Source organism: Microcaecilia unicolor, chromosome 13 (assembly GCF_901765095.1).
Source record: "Microcaecilia unicolor chromosome 13, aMicUni1.1, whole genome shotgun sequence".
NCBI classification, from domain to species: Eukaryota; Metazoa; Chordata; class Amphibia; order Gymnophiona; family Siphonopidae; genus Microcaecilia; species Microcaecilia unicolor.
The window spans coordinates 78,750,335-78,763,503 of NC_044043.1; the positions used below are offsets into that span (position 1 = coordinate 78,750,335).

General features: G+C 42.9%; 1 protein-coding gene across 3 annotated transcripts in view; it reads right to left on the minus strand.

Moving 5' to 3' along the window:
• Positions 1 to 8,148: 8,148 nt before the first annotated feature.
• The window catches only part of CEP104 (centrosomal protein 104), a 71,535-nt gene continuing 66,514 nt past the window's right edge, over positions 8,149 to 13,169 (minus strand). For all 3 annotated transcript variants that reach the window (XM_030222082.1, XM_030222083.1, XM_030222084.1), the window contains one exon: positions 8,149 to 9,423. In XM_030222082.1, coding sequence (XP_030077942.1) covers positions 9,287 to 9,423 — 137 coding nt within the window. In that variant the 3' untranslated portion in view covers positions 8,149 to 9,286. The remainder of the gene's footprint in view (positions 9,424 to 13,169) is intronic.

Below are 13,169 nucleotides of genomic sequence, written 5' to 3' on the forward strand. Positions count from 1 at the left end.
TTGGCTTATTTCTCAATTAAGGTGCATGAGTAAATTGGGTGCACACCTAATTTAATGTATGCAACTCGCCACGCCTTATATAGAATCACGGTATAAGTGCATCTGCACTAACTGCAACCAAGTTTACGCACACTACTGCAGTTTTCAGTGCAGTAGTTGCTGAGGACATGCTGGACACACTCCCAACAATAACTACACATTAATTTTTTATGGTTAAGGCATGCTAAGTGCAAAAACAACACATTTTAGTAAAAGAACCCCTTTCATACAAGGTGATAACATACAGGAGATTAAAGCACAGTTTATTGTTACTAACAAGCTGGCAGGGATAAAAACAGTTAAAGTGAAGTATTAGAGTATTGTGTGTTGTTTTGGAGGCCGTATCTTGCTAAAGATGTAAAAAGACTGGAAGCGGTGCAAAGAAAAGCTACAAAAATGGTATGGGATTGGCGTTGCAAACCATACGAGGACAGACTTGCCGACTTGAACATGTATACCTTGGAGGAAAGGAGAAACAGGGGTGACATGATACAGACGTTCAAAATTTGAAAGGTATTAATCCACAAACAAACCTTTTCCGGAGATGAGAAGGTGGTAGAACTAGAGAACATGAATTGAGGTTGAAGGGGGGGGGCAGACTCAGGAGTAATGTCAGGAAGTATTTTTTTTAAAGGAAAGGGTGTTAGCATGGGTGTAGTTTGGGGGTCGAGGGGGGACATGGTTTAAGGTTACTTTTCAATGGGCCCTCCTTCCCTCCTCCTCGCCGTTCTTTCCCCCCACCCTGCGTTTAACCCTTTTACTTTCAGGCAGTGAAGACAACACAGTGGCTCGCCTCCAGCTTCTCCCTTCCCTCACATAGTATCCCGCCCTCGCAGAAACAGGAAATGTATCATCGCAGAAAGCAGGACACTGTGTGAAAGTAAAACGGTTAAATGCGTGGGGGGGCAGGAAGGAACAGCGAGGAGGGCTGTCGGAGAGCTGAGGGAGGGCAGGGAGGGCAGGGGGAGAGCAGAGATTGCGGGACGAGGAGGGAGGGCAGGGGGAGAGTAAAGATCGTTGGACATGGAGAGGAGGGGAGGGTAGGGGGAGAGAAGAAATTGCTGGACATGGAGAGGGCAGGGGGAGAGTACAGATCGCTGGACATGGATGGGATGGGAGGGGGAGAGATCACTGGACAGGAGGGGAGGGCAGGGCAGGGGAAAGGAAAATTGTTGGACATGGATGGATGGAGGGTAGGGGAGAATGGAGAGTTCCTGGACATGGATGGAAGAAAGAGGAGAATTGCTGAACATGGATGGATGAATGGAGGGGGCCGGGAAGAGAGGAAATTTACTGGATATGGGTGGATGAAGGAGAGGGCAGGGGAGAATGGAGAGTTGATGGACATGGATGGATGGAGGGAAGTCAGGAAGGAGATGCACATGGATTAAGTGGAGGGCAGGGAAGAGAGGAGAAATGTTGGACAAGGATGAAGGGAAGGAAAGACAAAGGAAGGATATGCACACGGATGGAGGGGAAGGGAGAGAGAAATGCTGGACATGGATGGAGGAGAGGGAAGACAAAGGAAGCACATGCACATGGATGGAGGGAAGGGGAGTGAGGAGAAATGCTGGATATGGATGAAGGGGAAATTGCTGAATTTAAGGGCTGGATCGGAACACTTTGAGGGCAGATGCTAAAAGGACAGGGCTACAGCTGGTAGACAGGACGCATAAGGACACAGGAGGATAGTGGACATGGTGAGTGAAAAATGGAAAGAAGACACTGCATAAAACAGAAGACACTGGGACCAAAGCAAATAGAAAAACTAAATGCTCAGACAACAAAGGTAGAAAAAAGTATTTTATTCAGAATGTATTAATTGGAATATGTCAGCTTTTGGAAATGTGCATCTGTGATATTTTTCATGCAAGTTTCAATTTTTCTAGTATTGCTGCGTGTTGAATCTGACTTCTTGAGGTAACTTTCCAGTTCAGTATTTTGCCTTCATATTTTTTAAAATTTCTAGTTCCTTGTGTCATATCTGTTGTCATGTGTTTTTCATGTGTGATCAAGGTACACTATTCTGCTAGTGTAGTATTTGCAACCCCTTTTTGTTTTGGGTTTGTTTTTTTTTTTCACTAGGTAGTGTACTGGTGTAATTAGTGCTGCCTTTCCACGCATAAGGTTGTAGCTCGTCCTGTCCTTGGAATTAGTGCTGTTATGGTTTGGTAAGGTTACGAGTGTGTTTTTGCACAAGTTTGTGTATAGTGTTTTGCAGTAGAGAGATTGTGTGTTGGCCTTACTGAGGTTGCACCAAAACATCAGAAAGGGTGTAGAGCCTAAATCATGACACACTACCTCTTGAAGGATCTACATACAGAGCTTATGCATTTCTAAGGCCTACACTGGCATGGTATGGAAAAGGGGGTGGGGAATTACTACTGGAGAGGAAGAGGGAGTTCTGGATAAGGAGGAAGGAAGGAAGGAAGGGAGAAAGAGCTGGCTTTTTGGGGAATAACCATAATGAGTATTTATGAGATATCTCACACATATTCATTATGGTTATTCCCCAAAAAGCCAGCTTTCTTCCTTCCTTCATATTAGCATATTCATTTGCATATATATATGCATATGAATATGCTAATATGCCCCATCCCTCTAAAAAGGGACCTAACTAGACCCTCAAAGAAGTCCAAAAATGACCTTTAAGATGCATATGTCTGTACTTATGAAAATCTTTTTCAAATTACTGCAAATTTTTGAGACCCCTCCCTTCCACTACAGGAACCAAGAGGCTGTGAATACAGATATTTTTTTAATGTGTATTTTATTACAAACATACATTCTCAGACTTCTCCTTCACATCATGAGCCCTTTGGTCATATGATGCAGCAACTATTTCAATAAAATAAACTCTTGATGATAATGTACATTAAAACTCAGAGGAACTGAGCAGCTGCAGTTCTGGAACAATTCTGTCCATATCCACAGACAAATAAGAGATAATAACATGGCAAATCAGGCCAGTACAAGGAGTGGGGAAAGGGGTGACAGCCCATGATGTCACTCTTTGAGGAGGCAACACACAGCAAAGGTGACAACAAAGATGATGTCAAAGCAAAACGTCCAAAGGACTCTCAAAGTTCACATCAGGAGTTTTATTCAAAGTACACAATGGACTCAACATGAAATGTGTTTCGGCCACAAAGGCCTGCCCCAGGAGTCCCTGTAGTGGGGAAGTATTCAACACCTAAACACAAATGTATAAAAACAGGAGTGCCTACTGTTAAAAGCGCAACAAATGCAAAGCAAAACGCTCCCGTTTTTATGTATGTTGTTTTCAGACATTATAGAGCACTGAGGAGTTGAATACTTTCCATACTACAGGGCTTCCTGAGGCAGGCCTTTGTGGCCAAAACGCAATTCATGATGCACATACTTTGAATTAAACTCCCGCTGTGAACTATCTCAGTCCTTTGGACGTTTTGCTTTGACATCATCTTTTGTGTCACCTTTGCTGTGTGTTGTCTGCTTGTTTTGACCTGTGCGAGGGTCATTTGTTCTTCTGTGCTTGACGACACTTTGAGGAGGGGCAGGACTAAAACTATCCTTGTCCAGTGTGTCATTTTGACCAGTAACTGCAACCACCGTCAGGCCTGATACCATTTTAATACTACCACTGGATTTGTGCAGCACTGTACAATGGTGATAAAATGTCTGGTAATATATATCCCCTACTCCAAAGAGCTTAGGATCCAATCAGGTAATGCCACAGCAATGGGAAACAAAGTGACTTGCCAAGGTCAGAAGGAATGTCAGTGGCAGGAGGATTTGAATCCTGGCTTCTATGGTTCTCAGCCCACTGCTCTAACCACTAAGCCAATTTGCTTCCTATAATGATAGCACAAGCCCTGGCTGCTCACTGGTTTCCTTTTACTTCTTTGCTATGAAGGAATGTGTGTGTTTAGGGCAGGCCTTCATAAATTTTGGCTTTCTTCTTTCTCCACCACTGTCCCTAGGAAACTATTCCATGCATTCATCACCCTCACCAGGCAGCCAAAGTTTGGAATAACACATGAGGTGGGAATGACGACTAATTACATGACATTTTGGAAAAGTGAAAAATGATGGGTCTCTTTTACCAAATGACAGTAAAATGTGGCCCGCGGTGGCTACGGCACATGGGATTGCCACATGCTGAGGCCACCTTTCCCTTTTACCACTGCCGGTAAAAAGTGTTTTGTTTTCATTTTTTTTTTTTTTTAAAGGGGGCAGTAAATGGTTGAGCAGTAATTAAAAAATGGTCATGCAGCCATTTCCTGCTGGAGCCCTTGGAAACATGACGGCAGATAAAGGCCTTATGACCCATCCAGTCTGCCCATCCTCTGTAACCCCTAACTCTTGCTTTTCCTAAGCGATCCCACATGCTTATTTTTAAATTCCGAAACAGTCCTCGACTCCACAACCTCCACCGGGAGGCCTTTCCTCGCCTCCACCACCCTTTCTGCAAAATAGTACTTCCTTAGATTACTCCTAAACCTATTCCCTCTTATTTTCTTCATATTCCCCCTCATTCCAGAGCTCTCCTTCATTTGAAAAAGGCTCTCTTCCTGTACATAAATGTCCTTGAGATATTTAAATGTCTCTATGTCTCCTCTCTCCCTCCTCTCTTCCAGCATATACATGTTGAGGTACATAAGCCTGTCCCTATAATTTTTGCGTTCAAGACCGCTTACTAATTTTGTAGCCACCCTCTGGACAGACTCCATCCTGTTTATATCTTTCCATAGGTGCGGTCTCCAGAACTGCACGCAGTAAGAGACTTATACAACGACATATAGGAGGCGGTAAGGGGTCTGGTGCTAACCCAGCAGCAATTACCGCCGGGCACATCCCTAGCAAGTCCGGCAGTAGGGCCAATTTTTCATGTGAAAACCTAACAGTAGCCCTACTGCCGGCTAGTAAAAGGGTCCCTTTATTATTTAAAAAAATATGTAGTTAAGGCAATGGATTATTTTTATTATTTTATGCAATTCTTAGTCTTGCCAAGTTTTCATTTTGTAATGCGTTCAGAACTGGAAAAGGTACCTTTGGAATATAAGAAATTTTATTGCATTGTTTATTGTATTGTAAAGAAATATTTTCTACATGCCACACAAAAGTGCTTTCATCCTCTTGTTCTACAGTTTCTTTTACACTGAGAAAAGACTTAAGTCTTTGAGGTACATTAATGTCTATCATACCACCCCCCCCCCCCCCCCCCCCAAACCTCTTGTCTGCTAGGATATGTTTAGGACTTTAAAGCTCATCTTGCACTAGTAAAAGAAAACTGCTAAAGCATCAATAACAACAACTAAATTACAGGTAAGACAGATTGTTCAAGAAAAAAAAAAAAAGTCAGTGTAAATCAGTATCTAGTGGCTATTCAGCATTTTGACAAAATCCAAGCACAGGGTCTGAGCTTGGACCTGAGGAGATGATGCCATTGGGAAAATTAGTAAGAGGGTTATACCTCCAATTAAAAAAAAAAAAAGCTAAAGACAGCACCACTTGCAAAATATATATTTAAAAAAAAAATTTGTATACTTTCATATATTGCCATTTGTTTCAACACAACTTTAACAAAGACAAAACAGTTAAATACCAGAATGCAAATGTACAAATCAAGATTCCCAAGTACAGAATTATAGCATTTAATCTACACACAGAGATGACATTTAAAAAATATTTATAAATTTACACTTTCATCAGCTGTCTTGTAGTTCTCGCATGTAAAAGCAAATCCACACATTGAGGCATATTTTCAAAGCACTTTGGGAGGCTAAGTTCCATAGGTTTCTATGGAACTTTGGGAGGCTAAGTGCTTTGAAAATGAGCTTGATTATGGACTGATTTCAAGCACTGGCTCTAAAGCGGACCTCTTACACCTCCATGATCGTATATTCAGGGTATTTTACGATATATAGTACTGGCATATAATGGAGGCTATGTATGCAAATCTCTCAAGCATATTCATCGCCAATATAACAGTAGCAGAGGACAGGTTTGGGCACCAGCGATTTGCAATAAAACAAACCGTCCTTGATTTCATTCTAGATTAGATGGCAACCTTTGAACGTGTCTGCACAAAAGGGCTTAGAAATATAATTAGAGCCTAATTAGCAAACCAGTTCATTTGATATTCTTGGCGAGTTTCATGCTGTTAAGCTGTAACCAGGAGATATAGCTAAAAATGCAATGTTCTCTTCAGGAAGGACATTTCTCCCATTTATAAAGTTATCCTCCCATGCAAACAAAGTCACCCAGAGTAGTATACAAATTAAAACATAGGGGCCTAGGTACCAAGTTGCATCAGATGTTTAAGGTGACTTAATAGCAGTGTATAAACCAGAGGCTCCCAAATCTGGTCCTGGAGGCACCCCATCCAGTCAGGTTTTCGGGATATCTGCAATAAATATTCATGAGATAGATTTGCATGCAGTGGAGGCAGTGCATGCAAATCTCTCTCATGAATATTCATTGTGGATATCCTGAAGTCTGACTGGCTGGGGTGCCTCCAGGACCAGGTTTGGGAACCACTGGTATAAATGGTTAACATGCACTAACTGCCATGTTAAAGCAGCTAATGCAGAAAATTCTACCTTGGGGAAGAATCTGGAGCAGTTCATGACAGCTCAAGAGGTATAGCTGACTGCATTTTGTGGTATCAAATATATTATTCACACGAAGTAGCAACTTTTTCTCTGTGTTAACCACATAACTGCCAGCCCATCCCCAAAATGTCGCAATGCTCACAGCAGCCAATATAGAGGTTTTGTAATTTCAGTGCATTAATTTTGGCTATTACCATGTAATAACTGCAAAATCTTAGCACACATTAGTAAATAGGCCTCTTATGTGTACAACACAGGTAAAAAAAAACAAAAACACAAAAATAATATGCTTTGTCCACAAATAAACTCCCAGATATCTCATCTCAAGTGCAATAATGCCCATCTTTAAAAGGCAAACATGTATTTTGTTTTGTTAATAAGAGGATTTCACTCAAGCCCTTTGAATGACAACATTTTGCAGGTATCTCATACAACAGATGCTCTAAATATATGAACAAATACCAACATTCATCTGTATTGATTCAGAAAAATCTCAAATATTTAATATTTTATAGGGGATAGATGTCATTTAAATTACTATTTAAAAAAATAGAAGGTATTTAATTTCTAAATACATGTGGATAAACATTATTCATATCTGCAGAATGAGATTTTTCTTCCAAAATGTTGAAAAGTTGTAAATTAATTGTGCCAATGCCTTCCACTGCTCCAGGTGAGCCGTTGTTGCAGGGTGGAAATGTTGTTTACTTTTCCACTGCTGCTCTCCTCGTGGTCTCTGTCCAGGTTATTGCCAGAGGACAGGAAATCAATAGAGCTCAGCAGCAAAGGAGAGTGGGGATTTGCTGAAGTAACCCGGCAGGTGGTCTGTCCATCATGACTCCTCTGAAAATGTTTCAAATGGATGGTCCAAGGTCTTTTGAGCAGAGCACTGAAATAGAGCTCCGTATGTCAGCTGACCTCACTGCAGTCAGGTACATTACTGACATTTTCTGTTTCTGTGCCCAGTTCATCACATGCATTTACACAGTTCTCAGCTAAAATACTTTCCTTATTCAGAATTCTGGTTTCCTTTGATCTGATTTATCCTGCTTAAAGTCATTTTTTCCCTTGCCTCTTACAGTGCAATCTTTATTGAACTTCTAGCAGCTTGCAGTAGCTTGTGGCTGTGCTTCAGCCTACAGTGTGTTGCTCTGAAAACAGACACCAGAACCAGCTGGCCGTGCTGTCTGCATCTGTAAAGCTCCAGGAGACCTTTTATCAGTACAACAATGGTTTGGCTCTCTTATTTTTACCTTTAAGATCCACACAGCTTTTCTAATATTTGGGAGTAAAGGAGACCAGCTTTACAGTGTAAAGAGCATCATACAAAGCTGTAGTAATAAATTATATCCTAGCAGAGAAATTTAAAACATTACTTAAGTAAAACAGAACAATGGAATGGCCACTGGAAAAGCAAAAAAGCAATCGTGCCACAAACATTCCTTTTAAAACTTTTGCTTATTTTCCGAATATTCTGTATTTTTTTCTGATGTTTCTCATATTGGTTTTTTTCCCTCATTTATAATAAACTTGTATTAAGTTCTGGAGTGCCTGTTCTTTCTGGAGCTGGGCCAATAATTAAGTGGACCAACTGTCCGCTGTGAGGAGTCAGCATGATTCTAGCCTGGAAACAAGTAATCCCAAACAGGCACAGCTGACATTTTTGTACAATCTCCTAGAGTTACGGACATTGCTATCTTGCCAAGAAAATCCTCTTAAGTAGTAGGAAGCCTTTCCATGCAAAGAAAGATAACTGTAAATGGTTGTTTAATCACAATATTCACAAAGAATAATATGGGAGCAGCATCAAACTTATCCCAGTCTAAGGGTATATTGGAGTACTCAGCAAATCAGATCTATAGCGTTACTGCTATGGAAACTGCACTATCAGCACAGAAGCATCTGGTGTCATGGTAAAGCATAACAAGAATAAAAAGAAGGGAGACAAATCTGATTAAGTCACCATTCATCCGTGTTTGCTGACCATATATGAAAACTTAGATTTTTTTAAACTGTGCTCACATACTTCCACCTACTCAAAGTGTTTGAGCCCCTTAGACTTATTTCGATCTGAGAAGCAAACTCCAATTTGACTGCAGAATTATTATAGCCTTGAAAAAGTCTGCTGTACCCATTTCCTAAAGTACCACCAAAGGTAACAGAAGAAAAATCTGGATGCAACAGACAACATACAAAATGAGCAGGTTAAGCACTGTTATGCTGTACAGAAATGTGCTACCAGCTCCAGGTCTGTCTGTAATGCAATAAGACTGTAGTTCAAAGTGCACCAGATCCTTTCTGGATGAAAGTGCTAGCTTAATTTAACTTATGGTGTCTGCAGCAAAACAGGTCAATTCATTGACCTAAGGGAAGAAAATAAAAAATCATCTTTCTCTCAATAAGCGATCTCTGCATATTTTTAGATATAGCAGAAACCACAGAAAGTAAAAATGATTTAGATACAGAATCCAGAGCTATAGAAAAATTAATAGCTAAAAGCAACTGCTAGGTGCAGAAGCTTATAAGATGTTCATGTGAGAAAAAAAAAACAAATAACAGTTCACGACAACAACGCATTAAAATTATTCACCACACTATCTTAATGCTGCTATGCACTGAGGAGGAGAGAGCGAAAGCTTCACTGTTGCCTGTCATCGGGTGGGCTGGGTCTTGCCTGTGGTTTTACCCATCCCAGCTCGTGGGGCGGGAATCTTACTTCCTGAGGCTGGGGTCCGCATCTTTGAGCCAGGAAAACCTGGCTTAGGCACAGTCAGTCCCCCTGCTTTACCTGTGGGGGAGGGGGATTTAAAACAAAAACAGAACAAAAATGGTAAAAATAAAATTCTCTCCTTCAAATTTGATATTTTACTTTTCGTAGGGAGTAAGAAAAGGTAAAATTTATTATTTTCTATTAATTTCCTTTCCTTGAGTCTTGCTGGACCAGTCCACACCAGTGGGTTATATTCTTCAATGGAGGTAAACAAAAACTCAAGACAAGTTTCCAGTGATCTCACCAGTATAACAGGAGATGCAGCCTGGACCTAGTCAGTATACCTCTAATAAAGCCTAGAAATAAGAATATCCCCTGTAGGGTCCTCTGGAACTTGTGCCCAAAAACAGAATAAAAAAACAAAACAAAACATTAAACAAACTGAAGCTATAAAGAGAGATCAGATTGGGATCACCAAGTCCCCGAGCAATGAGTAGGTAATCCCATGAACCAGTCTTTGGGCAGGATGGTAGACTGATCTAGCAAGGCTCAAGGAAAGAAAATTAACAGGTAAGAATAAAATTTCACCTTCCCTTATTGTCCAGCTAGACCAGTCCACACCAGTGGGATGTACTATATATCTCGGCAGGTAAAAGACAAAGTTCGCTGCACCAATGCCCTGCTAAAAGTGCTGTCACCTCTGGCACACAGATCCATCTTGTAGTATTTCACAAAGGAATGCAAAGAGGACCAAGTTGCCAGCAGACAATGTCCTCCAGGGAGATGGCCCAGGCCTCTGCCCAGAATTTGGCCTGGGTTCTAGTTGAATGGGTGTGCAGCCCCACCAGGATATCTGTATTGGCCAAAATATAGGTCGCTTCAATAGTTGGCCTTGATGCAGCACGCAATCAATGCCTTAGAAGCTGCTTCTCCTTTACACGGGCCTTAAAATAAAATGAAAAGGTGGTCTGACTCATTAGTGAGCGTCAAGCATTTCAGTAAAGCTCTGTGAATATTTCATTGCATAGCATATGATCTATTCTCTCCCTAGATCCTCGCATACAAGAAGGTAGCCAAACTACCATGGTTCAAGTGGAACGGAGACACTACTTTAGGGAGAAAGGAGGGCACAGTAAACAAGGACACCAGGTTACCTGAAAAGGGTAAGTAGGGATCTCTACACGAAAGAACATGGAGCTCTGAGATACATCGAACTGAGAAAAAAAATGACCATCAGAAATGCCGCTTTCAAGGAGAGATGCCAACCTGAGGGAGGTCCCGCCAGGGCCAATCAAAGTGGAGGAAGAAGTTGCTTAACACCCTGCAAGAAGCAGACTACATCAGGCAAGGTTATCAGAGTCCTGCCCTCCAAAGGCTCTGAAAGCAGGCCACAGCCACCCACCCAGACCTTCATGGAGTTCAGGGCTATGCTCTAGTCAAACCCGTCCTGGAAGAAGAACAGGACCACAGAGATATCTGCCTTCCAAGAACTACACCACAATTCAAACATCTTCCAAACCTATGCTAGAGATGTGGAGGATTTCTTGGTGCACAACAGGGTTTCATTCACCAGAGCCAAATAACCCTTGCACCTCAGACATTTCTTCTCAAGGACAAGGCTGTAAGCCAGAAGGTATCCAGACTGTCCATGATGACCAGCCCCTGGTGGAGAAGACCCTGCCCTCTCAGTCAGAGGAGAGGCTCTACACCAGAAGCCGAATAAGATCTGCATACCACAGCTGTCTCAGCTAATATGGTGCCATAAGAATCATCAGAAAGGGGTGCTGCACAAGACCCACCATAGGCTAAGGGGAGAACATCTACAGTACATCCCAATGAGGCCAAGTCTGCACAAGTGCATCAGTCCTCGCCAAGCCCTTCGCAGCCCTGTGGCTGAAGAAACGAGGACACTATGTTGTCTGGGGAAACCGGACCAATGACTCCAGGAGAACGGGAGATAAGATTTCAAAGAACCACTTTATTCAATGAGTCATTGAATAAAGTGGTTCTTTGAGAGTCATTGAATAAAGTGGTTCTTTGAAATCTTATCTCCCGTTCTCCTGGAGTCATTGGTCCACTTCCCACTCTCTCTGTGCTGTTATATTTACGTGGGAGTTAGTGTTCATCCACTTAGGTGGATTACTCTTTCCTTTTGTCCGAGGAAACCACCAGATCAGATCCAACTTCCACCAGCGATTCACAATGAGCCAGAAGGGTGCTTCACTCAAGGCCCATTCTACCAGGTCCAGATCTCAGCAGCTGAGAAAGTTTGCCTGAACATTGTTGACTCCAGCTATGTGCATCAATCACCAAGAGCGCCAAGAGCTGGCATTCTGCCCAACTGCACAACCACTGGATCCTCCAGCATCACCGCCTCGCTTCTGGGACCACCTTGCTTGTTAACGTAAGTCACTGCTCTCACACTGTACAAGAAAACCTGGACTGCCTCCTTTTGAATGATGGTGAGGAAACCCTGTAATGCCAAGTAAATTGCCCTGGCCTCCAAATGGTTGATGGACAAAGAGGACTTCTACATCGACCAAGTGCCCTGCAGCGAACTGGAATGACAAAGGGCCCCCCCAGTCCAGGTCTTGCATAGGTGGTGAATACTGTCCACTCTGGGACTGATAAAGGAGAAGCCTAGCTAAGTGATCCCAGCAGCTGCTGCTGAAATTCTGTGACTGGGGACTCCAACAGGACAAAAGCACCCTCTGAAGGGGACATATGTGAAACCTGGACACAAAAAGCCTGCTGCCGATTCTGCAGTTTGGAGACTCTCTTTTGAGTCAGGCAGGAGCACCCTATTTTTGTAAGGAAGTTTATCCTCAGGTACTCGAACCTCTAGGTTGGCTTGGTGTGACTCATATCATAGTTGACCACCCAGGCTATACTTTTAAGACGATAAGCAATCCAGGACGCTGTCGCCCAAGGGTCCTGCTCTGAATTGGTCTGGATCAGCCAGTCATCCAGGTATGGATGGACTTGTACTCCTTCCTTGTGGAGAAAGGCAACAGCCACCATCATATCCTTGGAAAAGGTCTGCGTTACCCTGGTCAGCCCACTCGGAAGGCCCCTGAATTGGAAATGCCTGCCCAACATCCAGAACCTCATACACTGCATGTGATCCAGATGAATGAGGATGTGAAAGTAGGCCTCTGAGAGGACAAGAGAGGAAAGAAATTCTCCTGGGCAAACAGAAGTGATCACCAAAAGAAAGGTCTCCATGTGAAAGCGGGGCACCTGCAAGGCTGCATTGACTCCCTTGAGGTCCAGAATGGGACAGAAAGAGCCTCCCTTTTTGGGGACCACAAAGTAAATGAAGGATTGCACCCATCCTCAATCTGCTGCAGGAACTTTCTCCACTATTCCCAGCTGGTAGAGGTCAGCTAAGGTTTCTTCTACTGCTCTGCGTCTGAGAGGGGAGCTGCAGGGGGATATCAAAGGAGTTGGAAACAGGACATGCGACATCCAAGGCATAGTCATTGAAGATGACCTCCAGAACCCACTGGTCTGAGGTCATAAAGGTCCACTCCAGTACAAAAACTGAACCAACCTCCCACCTGCACAGTCTGGTTAGGGCACCCTGAATCTTAATGGGGCCTTTTCTGAGTAATGGTACTGGAGCCAGAGGATCTGCCATGGTCTCTGGGCTGCTTTGCACCCAAATGGGCTGCCATTTCTGACCTTTAGCAATGGCACCCCTAAAGAGGGATTCTTAGAGCAGAAGTGGATGCTATCACAGGAACAACCCTGTGCCCCAGCAGCCCTAGAGGGTCCCTGGGGCTTGTCCTCAAACAGCTGGTGAGGCCTGGCTTCAACCAGGT